Source organism: Henckelia pumila, chromosome 3 (assembly GCF_033568475.1).
Source record: "Henckelia pumila isolate YLH828 chromosome 3, ASM3356847v2, whole genome shotgun sequence".
Classification (NCBI taxonomy): domain Eukaryota; kingdom Viridiplantae; phylum Streptophyta; class Magnoliopsida; order Lamiales; family Gesneriaceae; genus Henckelia; species Henckelia pumila.
The window spans coordinates 15,779,028-15,801,344 of record NC_133122.1 but is presented as its reverse complement, the minus strand read 5'-3'; the positions used below and the strand labels follow the sequence as shown (position 1 = coordinate 15,801,344).

The window sequence follows — 22,317 nt, the reverse complement described above, 5'->3', positions numbered from 1 at the left end:
GGTATGTGTGTCATTTTCTCTATCTCTTCGTCAGTATTGGGACACATAGACTTGGATAGAGAAACTCCATGACACATAGGTAGATGTCCTCTCTTGGACTCATCCATAGAAAACCTTTTCAATATGGTGTCGATGTAGGTTGCTTGAGTGAGTCCTATCATTCTCTTAGATCTATCTCTATAGATCTGTATCCCTAGAATATATGAGGCCTCACCCAAATCCTTCATCGAGAATCTACCTGATAACCATATCTTTGTTGACTGCAACATCCCTACATCATTCCCAATGAGTAGGATGTCATCAACATAAAGCACTAAGAACATCACCGCATCCTTAACTACTTTCTTGTACACGCACGGTTCCTCCGGGTTTTTGATGAAACCAAAGTCTTTTATTGTTTCATCAAATTTCTGGTTCTAACTTCTTGATGCTTGTTTGAGACCATAAATTGATCTCTGAAGCTTGCATACCTTATGCTCGCTTCCCATGGATGTGAATCCCTCGGGCTGCATCATATAGATTTCTTCCTTAATGTTTTCATTAAGAAATGCAGTCTTCACATCCATTTGCCATATCTCATAGTCATATCATGTTGCTATGGCAATAAGGATTCTTATGGACTTGAACATTGCGACTGGTGAAAAGGTTTAATCATAGTCAACTCCTTGTCTTTGAGTATAACCTTTTGCTACCAATCATGCCTTGTAGGTTAGTACCTTGCCATCAGGCCCAAGTTTTCTCTTGTAGATCCATTTACACCCTATTGGAACAATTCCATCGGGAGGATCTACTAAAGACCAAACTTGATTTGTATGCATCGTATCTATTTCCGACTGCATAGCATCAAGCCATAAATTCGAATCCGCATCAGTAATTGCTTCCTTGAAGTTTCTTGGATCACATCCAATGTCGGGTTCACTTTGATCCCCTTCAAGAAGAAGACCATATTGAATAGGAGGTCTAGAAGTCCTCTCGGATCTTCTAGGAATTGGCATGTCCGTTGAAGGTTCTTGAGGTGTGGGATCGTTATTTTGTATCTCGGGTTCTTCTCGAATTTTTTTGAGTTTCATCATCTTGTCTTTCTTATCTAATAAGAACTCCTTCTCCATGAAGGTGGCATTCCTCGAAACAAACACTTTTGTTTCATTAGGATGATAGAAATAATATCCGATTGAATTCTTCGGATATCCTACAAAATAACATAAGGTGGATCGACTATCCAACTTATCTCCCACTCTTTGCTTCACGTAAGCAGGACATCCCCAAATCCTCAAGTACGAATACTTAGGAGCTTTGCCATTCCATAACTTGTATGGAGTTTTATTCACTGTTTTGTGTGAACATTGTTCAACAACAACACCGCCGTTTCAAGTGCATAGCCCAAAATGAAGGAGGGAGCTCAGTGAAGCTCATCACAGATCAAACCATGTCCAACAAAGTTCGATTGCGACGCTCCAAGACACCATTCAGCTGAGGTGTCATAGGAGGAGTCCACTGAGAGAGAATCTCATTCTCTTTTAGATAGCTCAAAAACTCGGTACTTAAGTATTCTCCACCTCGATCTGATCGAAGTGCTTTAATACTTCTACCTTGTTTGTTTTCTACTTCAGCCTTGAATTCTTTGAACTTTTCAAATGATTCAGACTTATATTTCATTAAATATAAATACCCATACCTAGAATAATCATCAGTAAAGGTAATGAAGTAGGTGTGACCAAATTTAGTACCGATACTAAATGGTCCGCAAACATCTGTATGGATCAAATCCAACAGATTTTGACTACGCTCAGGTTTCCCTTTGAAAGGAGATTTAGTCATTTTTCCTTTTAGGCAGGACTCACAAGTAGGTAGAGAGTTAATATCAGGCATATCAAACATGCCCTCTCCCACTAGCTTGTTCATCCTCTTTGAAGAAATATGACCTAGCCTAGCATGCCAAAGGTTTGCCGGGTTTTGACTATCGTTTTTTCTTTTGTTTGTTGTTACCGGTTTATCAACATAATCAACTGGAACGTCTTTTAATTTTAAGTTATATAGATCATTTTTAAATTGTCCATTTCAAATCAAGCATTCATTCTTGTAAATATTGCAAATCTCATTCGCAAATTTTCAAGAAATATCTTCTCTATCAAGAATAGAAAAAGAAATAATGTTTTAATGAAATCTTGGTACAAATAAAAACATCTCTCTCAAAATATAGCTTAAAATTGTTTTTGCAAAATTAAACAAATGTTTCCCATAGCTTTTGGATTCAACTCTGGAACCATTCCCGAGCCTTAACTGGGTCTCACCCATCCTAAGCTTACGACTTCTTGTCATCATCTGCAACTCATTGCAAATGTGAGATCTACATCTGGTATCCAATGCCCAAGAAATAATATTAAGTGAAACATTTATAAAATATATCCTTTGTAGTTCGTAACTACTCGATATACATTCTTTGCAGTTGCGCTTCCAGTAACCGGGTTTCTTGCAGTGATGGAAAACTTATTTAGACTTGTCCATCTTCGCATGTAACATTTGGCCTTGAGATCATGGTCCTACCATTTCTCTAGTTCGGCCAACCTTTCCGAAGTTACATCAGCCGGGGCTATTTTTCAGAGGAGCCTTTTCTAACACTTAGAAAATCTTTTCCGAATTCAGGACAATCTTAACTCATGGAACCTTTCCGTATAGTTTGCGCCAGAAAGTTTATTTTGTTCGAGAATTGAAACATGTGGATTACGAAGATTCATCATAATGATATACTGAGATGAAACAGACAATAATCGATGATTGTTTAATTAATTTACTAAGACATAAAATATGGCAAAATTTATTTTATAAATTTCACTCCCACTATTTTAACGATTTCACTACCCTCTAGTGAAAACGGAAAACTGGTTTTCTTAGTGGGAACATGAAGTCCAATTGACAAACTATAGTCCCGAATAATATCAGCCAACCATAATTTTCAAAAGGTAGAGTCCAATTGCTTCCAAAGCAATCCCCATGTTTTTACCTCATGTCCAATAAGGGCCCAATAATATGACGCCGTTTATTGTGACATGTCAAGATAACCCATCAATATTAAGTTATGATGGACGGTCGCCATGTGGATCCCCAATAATATGAGCCAATCCCATGGGAGTTCCACCCAACTTACAACTTGTGTCGATCCAATGTACAGCTTTCCGATGAACGGGCCCCCCCAATAATATGAGTCGGACCGTGCCCACGGGTAGCATCTCATACATTGATCGTTGATGGAAGGTAGGAACATTTAAACAATATTTAAATTCCCTTTATTTATCTTGATATCAATTTTAAATCATATTTATAATGAGGGATTTTTAATTTTGAAAACTGTCTCATCATTTAATATTTGTATGCTTGCGGGATTCATACAATTTAGTCTAAACATGCATACAACAATAATATCATATATTATTTAAAGGATGATCGATCCCAATCACTAATCGACCCGTGGTTGCCAATCACGAGTCTAAGTCCAATCCTAGGTGATATGCAGGTATGCAATGCAATCCTATTACATTGAGCTTCCAATTTACATTTCTTCGGTCTTTATTGTCTGCTGGGCCCACCATTGTCTTCAAATCTTTATCTCCCACTACGTCTAATAAATTTACAATAAATTTCGATGACAAGTAGGGGATACATATTTAAGGGTGGGAACGGGCCATAAACCAGGCCCACTTTTTATTACAAATGACAATTCAAATTGGGCCATAAATCAAGCCCATTAATAAAACCCAATAACAATAAAACTAAATGTAAACAACCTAACATACACTTATAATATTGGTCATGGCAATCGATCATCCTTTTATCCAATAATTAATTCAATAATTAAATAATTGGATAACATGCAATGGCATCATAATTAAAAAGATAAAATCAAATTTTATCTCATCCTTTCATAAGATCATATCTTATCATCAATTGTATCAAAATAATTAATTTTTATAAAATCTAATTTAACGGATAAAATTTATAAATTTTTCAAAAATTCAAATTTATCCAAAAATCAATTTTAAAAATTTCGGACTCAAACAATTTGATCTGATGCCTCGCGGACCAATCAAAAACAATTTTCGATCGGACCAAAAACTAAAATTTCAAAAATTTAAAATTCTGGAAAAATAAAAAATTTAATTTTTCGGGCTGCCCGGGACGTTCCTGGGCAGCCCCGCCCCCACGTGGGGTGTAGGGCAGCCCCTTGGCTTGCTGCCCTTTTGGGCAGCGATCTCTCTGCCCCTTGGCAGCAACGATTGCTGCCCCGTTGCCCTGTTCAAATTTAATTTTCGTTTAAAATTTTGTTTTGTTTTTCAAAAACCGAGACTTAAAAATTTTGTACAATCGATTAATTTTAATCGTTTGATCAAAGAACAAAATTTTTAAACTTTCGCTGCTTCGGGTATCACATCCGTGTGATCAGAGAACGCGTGTTCCAACAGATTTAATCTGCTCTTGTTGTAAATTCCGGGAACCGATGACTCGCTCGATCAATCTCCGGAATTAGGTTCACGAATAGAAAACAGAAACCCTATGATTGATTGCACTACAAATCAATCAGATGTTTATCGAAGAGAATAAACAGATTTGATCTGTCAATTCAGAATGTAATTTTTCACAAAAATTACAGACTGAATTATCTCAAAAAGGAGCAGAGAAATTCGAAAATTCCCCTTGAAATATTATGCAATATTTTCGAAAATTGCAAGAGTGAATGCTATGTAATTTTCGAACACTACACATGTATTTATAGATAATTTCTAGACTAGATTAAGTTATAATTGTATTAGGACACTAACTCCTTAGGACCCACAATCCATAACTTAAGCCCAACAAGCCAAGCCTGTTATTATAGAAATTAATATAAAATTCATCGTGACTCCGATTGATAAACTGATTTTATCAATGTGCACAGAAACCATTTCTACATCTTTTAAAGTCAAGATAATTTTTCTGAATCCGAATTCAGTGATTTTCAAAAAATGTTCATCCCTATGTCATTTTAGGAAATTCAACTCCATTTTAGTTAAGAAGTCCAACTTCTCTTTAATTAAATTTAACTCTTTAAATTTAACTATCTCAACGGGGTTTAGTAATCCATTACTTGTGTGACCCTCAATGGTTCAGGGATACAGCTAGCCGTGGGCTCACAACTCCTTGTGACTCGGAACAACAATTTCCGACTTACCCATCGAATCATGGTAAGAGCGCCTAGCAATATCGCCCCATGATTCCCTAGGTATCACTGATAGTGCCTGCAAGAACCAGTAGGTTTTGGCTAGCGTAGAGTACGGTCCCTTCATCCATATATCCCGATCGAATCAACAACCATTGGTACATCGAGAGTCGTTCGAGATTCGATAATTATGCAATGCATCTTGAAGATTAAATAGTGACATCGCATGTGCTACTAGGAAACCATTTCTTAAAGCACATCATGTACTCTGGCCAGAGATTTGTCACACTAATATCTCCTCAGATCGCATAGGATATCCACACTCGCAAGTATGTGGTGAATCCTTGACAACAAAGCATCGACTCCTATATGTGTCATAACTGTACCCAATCCCGACACCTGATGACCCCAATAGAGTCGGTAAACGAGTCAAAGTACAGTACTAGCATATAGAGTCTCAATGATGTTTCAAGTAGTAAGGACTAATGGTGTACAACCAAAACCGCGGACTTATCCACTCAAATAATAATAACCACTTGGAAAGTCCGAATAGGGTTGTTCGATCATTCATCATATGAATATCCATTTGCATGCTTTGAACATCTCCATGTCTATTACCAATGAAACGTGGTACTTGACATCATAAATGCTAGTCTCAATCTCGAGCGATCCTTATCCTTATTAGCGAACGGCTCAATTGACTAGCAACTGTTTAGAATATACAGTGACTATAAGATGTGTTTCATAATAGTGATCTCTCTTTATTCGCCCCTTGCGAATACTAGCAAAGTAGTCTTTGTAGCGCAAGTGTGTGTGCAAGTGTTTAATAACACAAGAGATCTTTGAGAATGCTTTTGTATTGCTTTCAAAATTTGATGGTTTATAAATGAGTGCTTCATCCTTTTATAGTAGAGACTTCTTACAATGGATGACTAAGATCTATTCGATCCGATGGTGGAGATTAACTTTCCAAAAGTTTCTAGCATCTACATAAGTTTAGATACTTCCTTCTACATGATTCTCTACAAATTTATATATACAAGTGAGTTTTAGAGTGTTCTATACCAGGCTAGCTCGTGAAGATTCTAGAGTGTTCTAGAATATATGCAACATCTGCATTGCACCATGTTTTATATATTTCCAGAATACACATGAAGGCACCGGTTCATGACACATTTCTTCCTTTGTTTTGATAAATAATTGTAAATGATTGTTAAAAGCTTTATACTGTTATTTCCATCTATTCTCTATTTTATATACACATCTTTTAAAATACCTTATTATCTAAATTCCCGAATTTACTTTTTACGTGTTCTTGCTCGGACGTGATCCATTACCATATCACTTGATGACAAACCAACATTTACGTCGGATAGGGACAAAGAGTGCATTAATAAGTTGGAGAAAAATAACTTCTTTGGAAATTTTTGAAATTACAAGGAGAGATGTGGACAAAGCGATTTCAAATAGTGTGCAACTCCATGAGTTAAAATATTTAAGTCCCACTTTGATTCTAATTTAAGCCAAATTAGCCAATCGTTCAAATTATTAGTTTTACTTCACTACTATTTCTAACTTCCAACTTTGTAAACTTAATTTACATGGTTAATATTGTATATTACTTGATTTGGCTACCAATTGAATAAAATCTTGTGAATCTATTTCGAACTAATAAGTAATAACATCGAAAAATCAAGATAATTTAATTTTTTTAAAAAAAATATTTTCATCTGGAACTTTTATTTGATTTATCGTTCAATTCTGCAAAAAAATTAACAAAAAAAAAACATGTATTTTCAAACTGTATAAAAACATGTATTTTCAAAATTAAAAATCAAAAGAGAATAAGATAATCAAATTTAGTAATACATGTAATTTTATTTAATATCTGATGTCTGATTTTGTTTAATGAAAGCTTTATACACTTTCAATTAAGTCGAGAACTGATAAAAAAATATATATATTAAGAAATTAAACTTAGAATGTAGATTTAATATTATTTTATTTGATTACATGTATGATTATAAATACATAAAAAATGCTTTCAAAAAAAATAAATACATAAAAAATAAAAATAAAAATTATAATAGTTAATATGAAAAATTTTAAGTTTGGAAGGCCGATAAATCAATATTATGATCACATGTAAGGACAGTTTTGTCAAATAAAATATTAAAATACAAAATGAAATGTGATTAACAATTTTTGAAATGACTCTCCTCTTTAAGAAGTTATTATTAAAAAAGATTCCAACATATAATATGCTTAAAATCACATTGTTGACTACTGTGCAATAATTTTCTACGATACAAGAATTAGGATGTGTTTGGGAAAAAAAGAGACGATTTGAAGTCAATAAAATGTATATATATTTCAGATGAAAATCCATCACGGTGCTTGTTTGAGTTCCATACATTTATTTCATTTTCAAAAAAAAAAAAAAAAAACCAAATAGTTACATATCATTAATTAAGGGTGAATGTAACATATTTCGATTTTTTTCTGAAATAAATTTATTTAAAATCCATAATTCGACAAAATAAATCGGTCGTGCGAAGACAAATTAGACTACCTAATATCCGGCAGAGATAAAAAGACACAATCACCCTCATCGGCAACCAATTGTCGATTTGTTGTTACCTACAATTAAACAAACAACCTTAAAATGGAAGGGAAAGAAAAAGGAAAATAAAAGAAAAATCATCACATGAGTTACGTGTAAAATAAAGCAGGAGGCGTCTGTGCCAAGAAACCACCTTCATTTGATTATCTCTCGCCATTATTTATATTTCAATCTTTATCCATCTTCACAACTAATTCTCGCCGCTTCATTTCTCCTTTCACTTCACAAATTAACAAGATTTCTAATTCCTCAACTCTACAGAGGTAACATAATTTCCAATTATATTTTTCTTTGGTCACTTGAATTGCATTATTATATAATTATTATATCTTCTCTGAGTTTACTTCAATGATTAGTATTTTAATTTTTTTTCACGTAAACAAAATTATATAATGTCCTTTCTCTTTATTAATTTTCTTGTAGAATTATAATTTTGTTTTGAAGATGATCGGGGAATTCGTCACCGCAAGTTTAATGTAAGTAAATCCTTTTGCTTTTTTTGGCAGCGAAGAAACCATGATCTGCTTCAAGCCTTCTTTTTGCTTTAATATTATTTGATCTTTTTCTTCTTTAATGGGCAAATTTTTCTTGGAATTCGTTCATATTATTTCACTTCTTTGAATTGGATTTGATTTTCTTGTTAGATTGGTTCTTGGATACGCTTATCCCGCATTACAGTGCTTCAAATCCATGGAGAAAAATAAAGTTGAGATTCAAGAACTCCGGTTTTGGTGTCAATATTGGTAAGCAAGCAAGCATGCATTTCCCCATCAATTTTGGCCCCCAAAAAGAAAGACCAATATTTTTCTTTTTATTATTCAAATAATAATTTTAAAAAAAAAATTGCTCTTTTTCATGTTATAATTTTACTTATAAATTGGTTCATTGAATTAATTCATGAACCCAAATCGTTACATACAAATTGTAGTTAATTATCATTTTGACGACAATTAATGACGTGTTAAAAGCTAATAATTAATGTTTAGAAACGTTGAATCAATTAATCTAATGATTTTTTAAAAAAGTAAATTGGTCTATAATAAAGTACTAGACTAATTATTATATACTGTTTTGTTGCTTTTGGTTGAACTATCTTATTTGTTGGTACTTGGGAGTTGGGACCCCGCTAAGTAGCACTTTAAAAACTATTTTACACGACACCTAATTCCTTTTTTATGATCTCAATTTATGTGTGCAAGAAATTGACTTCTATTCCTAACCAATCGTGGGAGATCAAGAAACGCACTATAAATATTATATTATATTCTAAATAAAAGTGCACACCTAATTTATTTATTTTTCCATGCAAATCGTACCTAAGTGATCTTCTTCAATGGAAAATAGAAGTATATATATTCTCGAAAGGAAATAGCTAATGGAGTGAAGAATAATTTTTAAAAAACAAAATACTTCATTTAGAACTTTTTATTGTAAATTATTATGCACGATACACGCCCATTCACTCCTAATAATTCAATATCTTACTTTTTTCAAACATTGTATAATTTTTTTGTTAGCACGATGATTGTATGGCATCATTCTTGATCTTTCACATCTTCATCATTATTATTATTATTATTATTATTATTATTATTATTATTTGTTTACCATGTAATTTTTTAAGGATAATTGTCGCAATACTGACCATTCTTGAGAAAGTTGGCGATGTTTTGGTTTCTTGGTATGTATTTTACACAATGTACTTCAATTTTCCATTTCCCCGTCACAACTCTTGCTTTATAATTTTGTTGTTCCTTACAATTAATCGCTCGAATCCTTCTATAGGATCCCGATATATGGTGAGCTGAAATTGGCACTCTTCATCTTTTTATGGTATCCAAAAACCAAGGTAATTAAAAACACAGACATTGTCCTCTAAAAAAAAAAACAAATACAAAAACACAAACACAAACATTGATTTATATATAGTCTTTTATATATTTATTTATTTAGTATTGGATTTATTAATGGTTTTTACAGGGAAGTGGATTTATCTACGAAAGTATGTTGCGGCCTTATGTGAGGAAGCACGAGTTAGATATTGAGAGAAGCTTACTGGAATTTAGGGACAGGGCCTGGAATTTAGCCATTTATTTCTGGGATAATTGCACTGAATTGGGTTCCACTAAGATTCTTCAATTTTTCCAATCCGCCGCCTCCCGATCTACGGACATCACACCACCACCCATTGAGGTATTATACCCACACTTACTATTAAATAAATTTTGTCAAATAAGATTTAGATGAGTTCAAATACGACTTCTTCCTATGCATATATATATACATTTTTTTTAATATGATAAGAAGAGAATATTTCAAATTTCTATCGTGTAGCACACACCATATAACTATACAAGTCTTTTTATATCTTAATTTATATACATCGTTACTATCGTAAAAGTATCCACTTTATTTATTTTGAAAAAAAAAAAAAACAGTAATCGAAATGAAATTAGTCCCTTATCTTCGGTTTGTCTAATAAATTAAATATGTGTGCATGTATAGAAGAACATCCCACATTTCAAAATCTGAAAGGAGGATTAATGCCACGTATTTACATGTCAATTACCTTAATGGTAGGAACGAAATAAGTTGAATTGTGAGTTTTTTCCCTTTAAATTCAGTAATAATATTATACGATTTATATTTAAAACTATCAAATTCAAACTTAACTTGATTTTTTTCCCAATGACTTATTGTTTGCATTCATGGGAAAAATTCTTTTGTGATAAAATGGTGTAACATTCAATGTTACATCAATAATTGATTCACATGTGTGTTAATTTACATGTTTAAAAAACTATCACGTCAATAAAAATTTAACAAGTAGAATTAACTGCAAATATAATAGTGAACTTTACAACAATTATCACGGGTGAATTTTTTCATGCATTTACACCCTTATTCTAAAATGCAAAGATCCCTCGGCAAAGGTGAGGTTTTAATACTATGAAGTACTGGGTTCAAATCTCACTTACATGGTTAATATAATACGAGTCTCTGGCCTCAAAGATCTCTTAGCGAAAGCTAGTGAGGTTCTAAGACTACGAAGTCTTGGGTTCGAATCTCATTTATACAAGCATTTATATAGTTTAGATTTAGAGGAGAAAATTTCCATACTATACTATAGTCTATATATGTATATATGGCTCGACATGACTTTGACAACTTAGTATAGATATTGAGTGCTATTTTACATCGAATAATTGGTTGCTAAGTCAAGTATTTGCTTATGAATTGTTCCATAAAATAAATCGAAAGATCATAAAACGATGAATATGCTAGAATATAAATTCATATCTCCAATGGATTAATTGACAACTGAAATTGTGCTTGGAAATGGTGACAAATCATGTGCATTATATTGAAGCCACAAAATTAGGCTCTCACTTCCTTAACAATTCACAAATCAAAATCCCATTCGTGTCACCAAAAATTCGAATTCTAACCAATGCTTTAATCATTCAATCTCTACCAGATTGTCATGTATGATCAGCGCTCAGTGGCGACTCCTCCGCCGCCGAGCAAGTTTTCCAGATTATTCAAGAGGAACAGCTCCGACAAGCGGCGGTCGCCGGAACCATACACTCCTTCCAAACTCAGGAATCATAAACAACATTTCATTCGACCGGAGGATGTCATTTATACTTGATTAGTTATGGGTTTGTAGGAATATCAGGTTTAATTTGGATTATAGTTCACGAGCTAAATGGTGTGAATTGTGCCAGGAAACAAAGAAAAACAAAATGTACATTAATTATATGTTCATTTTCTGCATATAAATATATATGTATTTTCTATTTCATTTTTCTTGTTTGGAACTTACGGAATACATACAAACATTTCAATTTGCGATTACATAAGACAAAAATTGGGAAGAAATAGAAAAATTGTACATATCTGTGGTTTTGGGATACGGATCAGGATCGATCACCGGATATCCGTTTACGTTATCTGGAGCTGCGGATCCGGAGAGCCCGGAGGGTCCGATCGAAGGCCATCCGAACGTTGCGGCAGATGAAGTCGAACACGGCGGCGACGCGAGGCCACAAGCGGCGGAAGAAGCTACCGCCGGAGGGTCCGGGCGAGGTGTACATGGGCTGGAGGTAGGCCCAGGCCGCCTGCTTCACGAGACGGTTACGGATGCAGATGTCGGATCCTGGGTGGGACAAGTTGACCGCGCTTGGCTTGGGGGAGTTGACCGCGGCTGAGGGAAGGAGGTCCTTCAGCGAAGTGTAGCTGTGGGGGTTCCGTTTGATCGGAAGCAGCTCCAGATCGTCGGACGGAAAGGAGGAGGTGGAGGAGGAAGAGGAGGTGGCGGTGGTGGTGGTGGTGGTGGTGGTGATGACGGTGGAAGAGGAGCTGAGGTGGTCGAGGAAGGTGAGCTTGGTCGGGACCAATAAATCCGCGGTGGAGATTGAGTTCCTCCGCCGGAGCAGAGGAAACTCTTCGGAGTGTTCGGGGGCGGATGCGAGGGTGTCCATGGCGGGATGAGAGAGAAAGATGTGAAAACAAAGATTTGGCTTCAAATTCTCAATATTAGTTGTGTTATATGAGTAACGCAATTATTGGCGTATGTTGTCACGATTTTTTTATTTTTTTGTGACGTGGGAATTTGTGGTCGTTGTCTTTAATGCGTACTAAGTAATTCTCGGATAAATTCAAAAGTTCACCTACTTTATCAACTTGGACACCCCTAAAGGCGTCACAATTTTTTCATTTGGTATAAGGTTTGGCCGTTTTGGGGCTAAATCCGAGTAATTTCGTATGTTTTTGGTCAAAATTCAAGTATGTAACCGTTATATAAATCAAAAAGTCACAACACAATAGAGATTAATTAAAGGGGTCAAATTTATAAATTGAGTGTAATCAAGTAATCAAAGTTTTTTCTTAAAAATCTACTATTTAAACTATATATATTTTAAACCGTGTACATTATACAATCTTCAATATCACTACAATATCTTAATACAAAAAATGCTGTAATGAATAGTTCGTATATCGATAGTACAATATTTGAAATATATTATGTTAATTTATATTAACGTACTTGAATAATTATTTCAAAAAAAAAAAACAATATAATCAAAATATGAATACATGATATTTTTTTCCTGAAATATTATTTTTTTCGTACAAGCTGCAAAAGTATAATGATTTAAAATAAAATAATAATGCTTTTTAAATACAACCATGGTGTCAAAAAAAAAATTAGCCATATAAAATTTGATACACTTCATTCCTACAATGCTCGAGATGAAATATAAAAATATATTGAAATCTAAACATAAAATTATTATTATTTATTTTATATAATAAAAATTGTATATTTTTTTTAATATAATAACTAGAATAGATTAAGCAAAAGTACAAATTTTGCTGGATCAATCAAATTATATATATAAAGAAAGTCATAATTAGAGGTAGTTTTTCAAACAATTTTTTTTTTTTTTTGAGAGGGTTTTTCAAACAATTGATAAGATAGAAATGTGAAATTGAGACGTAATTAGAATTTATTGAAGTGTAAATAAAATGTATATATTACAAAATAATTTTTTCTATTAATTTGAGAGCTACCAAAAGTGAATTTATATAGAAATTATTTTTTAAAAAAAGTTTATGTAGAAAGCTTTCCGCATATTAAAAAGTTTCCTGACTGAGACGAAATTACCTCAAATTTCATGCATTGTTCTTGATTGAAAATTTAAGCCTTGACTTTTTCAGAGTTTTCAAACTATTTTTGTACATGAAAGTATACAAAATTACACGAGTTTCTATTAGAAGAGGGTCGTTTAATATGTATAGTATATGATACATTACAAGAAGCAACTTTAAATTAATGGTAAAAAATCAAGAAAAATGCTTTTAATTTTCGTCTTTATTATATAATTAGTAAATGGGTCCAATGTAATTCTCAATTTTCTAAAATATTTGCATGTGACGCAATTCTCGTCGGTCCACTCACGGAGGCAAACAAATAAATGAGAAGCTTTTGTATCTTTCTCCGATTATGACAAAAACTTGAGCCCCGGTTCTCTTTTTCGGTTCAAAATATTGACCTTTTCTTGTGTTTGTTATTATCCTTAAAGAATATATATATATATAAATATATATATAGAAACTGTTATTTGCATTCCAACAAATATTAATAACATTTCACATTCCTTACTTATTATTAGACAAAATTGACCTTATAATATCATTCCTTAAATAATAAAATATTGCCCTTAAAAAATTTCATTTACAAAAATTTTGTTCTATATTTCAATTTTGAACAACTAAACATTTAAAAAAATTTAATATTTTAAAATATCTTCACTGTTATAAATATATTATTATTATAGATGATTATCTTATTAAAAATATGTGATCAAGATAAATATGTCAAGATAATATTTGTAAAAATTTGTATCTTGTAATATTTTCCTATAAATAAGGGTGATTGAGTTTAATGAAAACTGCACCTGAGTATTGACTCATATGAATTCTCTCTTCTCTCATAAATTCTCTCTATTCATCTCTCTTATTTCTCTCGTGATTTATAACACGTTATCAGCACGATGCTGTAACCAACTGAGAATGAAAATAATTCTCGTTTTATTGATGTTATTGGAATAGTACAACGTGTTGTCAATACTCAAATTTATAAGAGATATTCATTGGTGCTCTAGAAGTAACATAAAGAGATATTCATTGATGCTCTAGAAGTAGCACAATGAAAACAATTGATATATTGGTTCCCATGAAATATCATGAATATGTTGATGGCTATAAAGTTGCACAACATGATTTTATATTGAGAATTTGAAGAAATTCATGATCATGATATAATATATTGAGAATTTTGAAAGATTCATGATTACAATTTTGAATATATCGAAAGATATTCATGAATTCATAATATAATATATTAAATATTGAGATATTCAAGTTTAAGATCTTATATAAGATCAAATATATTGAGAATCTAAACAGATTCCTAGTTATAATATAATATATAGAGAATCTGAATAGATTCATGATAAAGATATGATATATGATTTCGTATATCAAGAAACTGAAGAAACCATGATTGATATCTGATATAATATCCAAGATCTATAAATATAATTGAAAAAATAGATCTCATGTCAAAGTGTATCAATATTAAAATATTGATAAAAAGATGCAAGATTTGATAATATTTATGAAGAATATTAATATAAGATCCAAGATTTGGAAATATTCTCGAAGAATATAATTTAACGCTGCGAAAGGTTGTTGAGGATCTTATGAATTGGGAAATTTAGTACAATTTCTCAATGAATATCGATATATGATCTAAAATAGTCAATATCCATAAGAAAATATTATTAAAGATATATGTGAGATATATATCAAAAGATATTGAATTGATATCGATTCAAATCATATATTTGTTTTCAATGCTCTAGAAGAAGCATGATCTATTATTTGTCACTATTTTTATGAATAGAGACTTGATGTTCAATGATGAACTGCATAGGCTATTGATTGAAAATTATGAATGTGCGGTAGTAAGATCGCAACACTATCAACCGGAAAAGAAAAATAAATGTTAAACCCAATGAATTGGACCATCATCTATATTGGGCAAAGACGATGATGGATTGATGGTAGCCTATGCATGATGATGTCAATGAGTTGATTTATGACTAACTTCAAGTCATTTTATTTATTTATTGTACTAATTTATCTTTGGTAAATTAATTTTGTATTTGTTTAAACTAAATTATGGAAAACTCTAGCATGTGTTGTGTTTTGATTCACATGAATTATTTTGATGATATAAAATAAAAACTAAAAATTTTGTGAATCTATTCTATTAGTCAATATATTGCATGAGATATTGATTATGCAATTTGGTGATAAATTTTTTGATTTGAGAATTTTTATATTTTAACGATATATTGAGTTGTTAAATCTTTTATTTAATAAAATTTGATTATGGATTTTAAATTGATCAATTTTGATTGTGGATATAAATTTTGAATTTTTTCAATCATTTTATTAATCTATCATTTTTTAAATAAATGATAGAGTATTTTTATCACATGTTATTATCTTACATGTAGGAACATGATTTAATGTAAAATGACATTCGTGATAGATTGAATGTCATTATTGAAGGTAAAAGATCTACTTGGTGCATACAAGAATTTGAAAAGGAATACAAATTTAATGTGAAATGATATTCGTGATAGATCGAATGTTAATGTTGAAGGTAAAAGATCTACTTGATGCATACATGTATTTGAAAAGGTACGTTCGATTTTTCAATTTTAATTCTTTTATTATAATATCTTATTTATAGTATTTTGTTCAAGGAAAGACAATTATGAAAGTTGTCTGATTAATGTGGTCCATTCTTTTAAGTGAATGTGAGAGTGCCAATGAACACAGTTGATACACTGTAGTTTAATTCTTCAAGGAAGAATATTGTTGAATCCGATATTTTGGTGATAACAAACAACAACTCATTGTATAGGAATGTGCTGCCAACCATTGTATTTCAGGAATCTACTACAACTTCTACCGGAAGCTTGTCAACCGCCTTTGCCCTCGACCGGCTGAAGTCACAAGCCTATCGACTGGCTATCAAAACCAGCAGAGGATAAATCTATCTACCGGAAGCTTGTCAACCGCCTTTGCCCTCGACCGGCTGAAGTCACAAGCCTATCGACTGGCTATCAAAACCAGCAGAGGATAAATCTATCTACCGGAAGCTTGTCAACCGCCTTTATCTCTCGACCGATTGAAGTCACAAGCTTATCGACTGGTTATTCAAACCAGCAGAGGACAAATATCTCTACCGGTAGAATGCCAACTGCCTATCTAGATATCTCGAGACAAGTACCTGTGACAAGATGTTCTTTGCAGGATCCTTTATTAAAAGCAGAACCGGCGTTTCAGAAGATTTGTTGACTCCTGCAAATCAAGACAACAGGTTGTACCAAAATGGCAAAAACACAGAATGACTGCAGATAAAGCATTCGACCGTTTATTCCAGTTTTGGACCCTGGAAGTTGTCTGCAGTGTACGATCCTCATGCAGAATCATCAATGCATTTATGAGCATTAAATGTGCATTCAATGCAGCATCAGAACGTTCAAAATAAAGACGTTGATGATTGACCTATATAAAGGGAAGATTGCTCAAAAAGAGAGATACAACGTGAACAACAACAAGTGATACGAGACAACGAAGAGAGACAAGCAACTCAGAAAAATTTCAATCACTTGAATAATATCAGAAGTCCTCATCTGATATACTTAAGCACACTTACAAGATCATTCATCTGCTGCTCAAATAAACCCTCGCCTACAGTTCACACATCTGATCGTCAAGGATCATCCTAGGGTTTTCAAGCCTCTCGACCGCTCTGCAGTCTGAGAAGCTCAACTCAACTATACTCAGTGTTGAAGAGACTTGAAGCTGCTCTGAAAGCTTCCACCAGTCTGATAAGAACTGAGAATCCTATCTGTGTAAATCTAGGAGTTTCGGATTAGGCATTGGATAAGTCCTAAGTCTGAAGTGGGTGTATTACAAGACGTTGTAATAACCAAAGTCTTCTAGTGAATTCCTTCCTAAGTGGAAGAAGGGGAGACGTAGAAGGATTAAGCCTTCGAACTTCCATAAAATCGTGCTTTAGCATTTACTGCCATTTATCTTACATCCTGCTCATACATTGCATTATAAACTTTGCATCACTAAAACCTCTGAACTATTTCCGCACTATTTAAGTTGTTCAAAACGTTTTAGAAGTTGAGAAAACTGGTTAAGTGAACTAAACCTCACTTGATCATTTTAAAGAAGAAAAAGAAAAGTTTCAGAGTGTATTCACCCCCCCTCTACCCTCTGAACCGATCCCAACAAGTGGTATCAAAGCGGGTTCCTTTCTCAACTGCTGATCTGAAGTTTTCAAATCATGACTTCTTTCAACAGAATTCCTATGTTTTCTAAAGAAGAGTATGATGATTGGAAAATTCGCATGCAGGCACATCTTGCAGCACAGGATGATGACATGCTATATGTCATAACAGACGGTCCTATCAAAATTATGAAGGTCAACCCAGCTCTAGCCGATGGTGCAGGACAAATGATTGAGAAACCAAGAGCTGAGTGGACCACTGAGGACAAAAAGAAGGCCAATCTTGACAATGTGGCCCGGGACATCCTATACAAAACACTGGACAAGAATATGTTCAGCAAAATCAAGTCATGTTCCACAGCAAAGGAGATTTGGGAGAAGCTCACTCAGCTGTGTGAAGGGAATGACCAGACAAAGGAAAACAAGCTCACTCTGGCCATTCAAAAATATGACAACGCCAAAATGAAGCCAGGGGAAACCATGGCTGAATTTGATGAACGGTTCAGTAGTATCATCTGTGATCTTATTGCTTTAGGTAAAACTTATACTAACCGTGAAATTGCTGTGAAGGTTATGAGAGCTCTGCCCAAAGAATGGGAGATCAAGACAGTGGCCATGAGAGAGTCAAAAGACTTGAGCAAGGTTGAACTGCATGATCTCTTTGCAGATCTCAAAGCCTATGAGTTCGAGCTCAACATGAGAACAGAAGATGAACCATCTACTTCTCAACCAACCAAGGCCTTAACCTCAACCGTGATATGTCCACCGGTCGAGGTAGCTCCAAAGAGATCAGCTGAGCAAATCAGCAATGAAGCCATGACACTCTTTGTCAAGAAATTTGGTAAATTTATGCGTAAAAACAATTCTAAATTTAAAAATTATCATAAATCGGACCATACAAACGATGGTCCTACTTGTTTTAACTGTGGAAAGCCAGGCCACTTCATTGCAGACTGCACCAAGCCTAAGAACAATGATCAGAAGCAATTCTCCGAAAGAAGAAGGGGTAAGGAGGATAAAAGGACGTTTAGAAAAGGAAGAGACCAAAGGGTTCTAGTAGCAGACGAAAGCAAAAGCAAGTGGGCTGAGTCTGACTCTGACAACTCCAATACCGGAAGCTCTTCAGATGACAGCGATGATGAAAAAGTGGAATGCCTTATGGCCGACATCGAAGAAGAAGCTGAGGAGGTATTTGACTTTGGCTCACCTGAATTTACTCACAGTGATTTAGTTACTGCTTTACACGAAATGGCTAATGAATACAAAGCATTATCCAAGGAGTTCGAGGAAGTAAAGGCAGAAAGAGCTGACCTAAAAGATAAGTCAAGCAAATCAAGCTGCATGCAGCAAAAAGAGCTTGATGGTCTTAAGGTCAAGCTAAGTCTGCTGGCTACTGAGAACGACACCTTGAAAAGAGTATTCCAAGCTACCTTGATTGAGAATAAAAAACTACTTGAAACCATTAAGGCTAGGAATAAATCTTCGGTAACCATTGACAAGATTCAAGAAATCCAAAGACCGGTACATGATAAAACCGGTCTAGGGTTTGGAACAAATGAACAGTCTATGGAATCCTGTATTCAGTCAAGCCTGGACAAAGGCAATCTTAACAAAATAAGATTTGTCAGGTCCAGCACGATATATGAACACGATAAGTGCAGCTTTGACAAAAATCAGAAAGTATCGAACGAACGAAGCTCTAAGCATAGAGGGCTGGGATATGTGGATCCCCAGACCTCTAATCAAAGAGGAACTTGGATCAAACCAAAACCTAATGAAAGAAGAAAGGGAAACCAATCTAATTTCAAAAAGCCATGGAATGAGTCTAACTACTCTAAGAAAAGATGGTCAAAGGAGAAGCCTTACCAGTACTTTAATTGCAGGCCAGTTCAAAAGAGGTACAGGCTAACTGATGAAAATAAAAAAGGCAAGCAGCACACAGCAACCTCACAAGCACACACATTTACTGCCTATCGACCGCACAGATTTCTGGACACACACACGGGCAAACCTGTAAGGGTGTTCCAGGTGTGGGTCCCGAAAGGGCTAATCCGACCTGGACCCTACTAGATATGGGTACCAAAAGTTCTTCACTCTTTGCAGGTACTAAAAGTCCAAACGGGCGAGAAAACCACTTCTATCAAGGACACTACCTGGTATTTAGATAGCGGTTGCTCACGACACATGACAGGGAATCCAGAACTTCTAACAGAAGTGGTGTTGTGCAAAGGACCAAAGATCAGCTTTGGAGACAACTCCAAAGGTAAAACCGTGGGTAAGGGTAAGATCATCCATGGTAACATCATTATTAAAGATGTGTTACTTGTTGACAAACTATGCTATAATTTGATAAGTATTAGTCAACTATGTGACAATGATCATTCGGTCGAGTTTCACAAACACACTTGCCTCATAAAAAATGACAAAGGTGAGACTCTTATGACCGGTGTACGAGACCTAAACACCTACAAGGTAAACTGGTCTTGCTCACATAGTTCTTCACCTACTTGTCTTACTGCTCATCATGATAAACATTGGTTGTGGCATAAGCGGTTAAATCATCTAAATTTTAAGTCCATTTTTAACTTGAGGAAGCATGATTTGGTTTCTGGTCTGCCCGAAGGAGATTTTATAAAAGACAAAGTTTGTCCTGCTTGTCAACAAGGAAAGCAGGTGAGAGCAACTTTTAAAAATAAAGGGTGTATGTCTTCTTCCAAATGTTTAGACTTACTTCACATGGACCTATTTGGTCCTATACCAGTAAGAAGCATAGGGGGAATGAGATATGCTCTTGTTGTTATAGATGACTTTTCTCGATTTACTTGGGTCATCTTTCTCTCTTCAAAAGATCAAACTGCACCTCACCTGATTAAGCTTTTTAAACGCTTGCAAAATGAACAATCTACTGTGATAGATAGAATCAGGAGTGATAGAGGGACTGAATTTTTAAACACCACTCTTATGACTTATCTAGATGATCAGGGAATCAAGCATGAGTTGTCAGCTGCTAGATCCCCACAGCAAAATGGGGTGGCTGAAAGAAGGAACCGTACTTTAAAAGAAGCAGCCAGAACTATGATTGCTGATTCAAATGTTTCTCAAAGACTTTGGGCAGAAGCAGTTAACACAGCTTGCTATACTCAAAACAGATCTATGATTAATAAACGATTTAACAAAACTCCATATGAGATCTGGAATGGCACAAAACCTGATATTTCTTATTTCAAAATTTTTGGGTGCAAATGCTTTATCCACAACAATGGCAAAAACCATTTGACAGCCTTCGATGCCAAAGCAGACGAAGGAACTTTTATTGGTTACTCAGCCGTTAGCAGAGCTTATCGAGTGTTCAATCAAAGATCACTAACGGTCGAGGAAACCATTCATGTTGTTTTTGATGAATCTACTCTATGTACAGAACAAACTCAAGGGAGCATAAATGATCTGAGTCACAGACTGGAAAACACAAATCTACAGGAAGAGAGTGACAGTGATCTATATCCTCCAAAGAAGGATGATCCAGTTCCCTCTACCGGGTGTGATCAAACAAGGCCAGAAGTGGATCCACCGGTTGATAACAATCCTCCAGCCAATGATGATCCAGTAAACGAGGACGTTCATCAACCAATTGATGACAACCCTTTAGGGAATTATTTTAGGTGGAACAAAGATCATCCACCTGGGTTGGTCATAGGTGACCCTTCTGCTCCTCGAAAAACGCGTGGTCAAATGATTAATGAATTCTTGCATGCCGCTTTCATATCTCAGGTAGAACCCAAGAAAATAGATGAAGCTCTATCAGATGCCAGCTGGATTGAAGCTATGCAAGAAGAGTTGAATCAATTCACCCGCAACAATGTTTGGCATCTAGTTCCTCGACCGAAAAATCAAAATGTGATTGGAACTAGATGGGTGTTTCGTAACAAGCTCGATGAACATGGCACTGTTGTGCGTAACAAAGCTCGACTTGTTGCTCAAGGATTCAGACAAGAAGAAGGCATAGACTTTGAGGAATCTTTCGCGCCAGTTGCAAGACTAGAAGCAATCCGCATCTTTCTTGCACATGCAGCCTTCAAGAATTTTAAAGTTTATCAAATGGATGTGAAGTCTGCATTCCTCAATGGTCTACTTCAAGAAGAGGTGTACGTTGAACAACCACCAGGTTTTGTCAATCCTACTCATCCTCAATATATCTATAAACTTGACAAAGCTCTCTATGGATTAAAACAAGCACCGCGTGCTTGGTATGACACTTTGCTAAAATTTTTACTGGAACATGATTTCCAAATTGGAACGGTCGATAAGACCCTGTTTAAATTTGTAAAAGGTGATCATGTGTTACTAGTACAAATTTATGTTGATGACATTATATTTGGGTCAACTAACCCCAAGTTGTGCTCAAAGTTCTCTAAACTGATGAAGGAGAAGTTTGAAATGAGCATGATGGGCGAGCTAAACTTCTTTCTTGGACTTCAAGTAAAGCAACTTGAAACTGGAATATTCATCAATCAGTCCAAGTATGCCAAGGAATTGGTAAAGAAGTTTGGAATGGAACAATGCTCAACTGTATCTACCCCCATGAGTACATCAATTAAGCTTGATAAAGATGAAGGG

General features: G+C 34.4%; 2 protein-coding genes across 2 annotated transcripts; one reads left to right on the top strand and one right to left on the bottom strand.

The window, feature by feature from the left end:
• The first annotated feature begins 7,943 nt into the window (after positions 1-7,943).
• LOC140890414 (putative HVA22-like protein g) lies at positions 7,944-11,765 on the top strand. Its single transcript, XM_073298179.1, has 7 exons — positions 7,944-8,077; positions 8,238-8,290; positions 8,459-8,557; positions 9,439-9,495; positions 9,600-9,663; positions 9,795-10,007; positions 11,293-11,765. Exons 2-7 carry the CDS (start codon positions 8,259-8,261, stop codon positions 11,464-11,466), a joined length of 639 nt encoding a protein of 212 aa, XP_073154280.1. The 5' UTR covers positions 7,944-8,077; positions 8,238-8,258; the 3' UTR covers positions 11,467-11,765.
• Positions 11,765-12,298, bottom strand: LOC140888135 (uncharacterized). The gene has a single exon (XM_073295819.1). It carries the CDS (start codon positions 12,296-12,298, stop codon positions 11,765-11,767), a length of 534 nt encoding a protein of 177 aa, XP_073151920.1.
• Positions 12,299-22,317: the final 10,019 nt, after the last annotated feature.

What these genes read in the sequence shown, in the direction of transcription:
- LOC140888135 (XM_073295819.1), bottom strand. Translation starts at nt 12,298, where the DNA reads ATGGACACCCTCGCATCCGCCCCCGAACACTCCGAAGAGTTTCCTCTG.
- LOC140890414 (XM_073298179.1), top strand. Translation starts at nt 8,259, where the DNA reads ATGATCGGGGAATTCGTCACCGCAAGTTTAAT. An exon ending in GGCGATGTTTTGGTTTCTTG is followed by an intron (nt 9,496 to 9,599) that starts GTATGTATTTTA and finishes ATCCTTCTATAG; the next exon opens with GATCCCGATATATGGTGAGC. An exon ending in TATGGTATCCAAAAACCAAG is followed by an intron (nt 9,664 to 9,794) that starts GTAATTAAAAAC and finishes TGGTTTTTACAG; the next exon opens with GGAAGTGGATTTATCTACGA.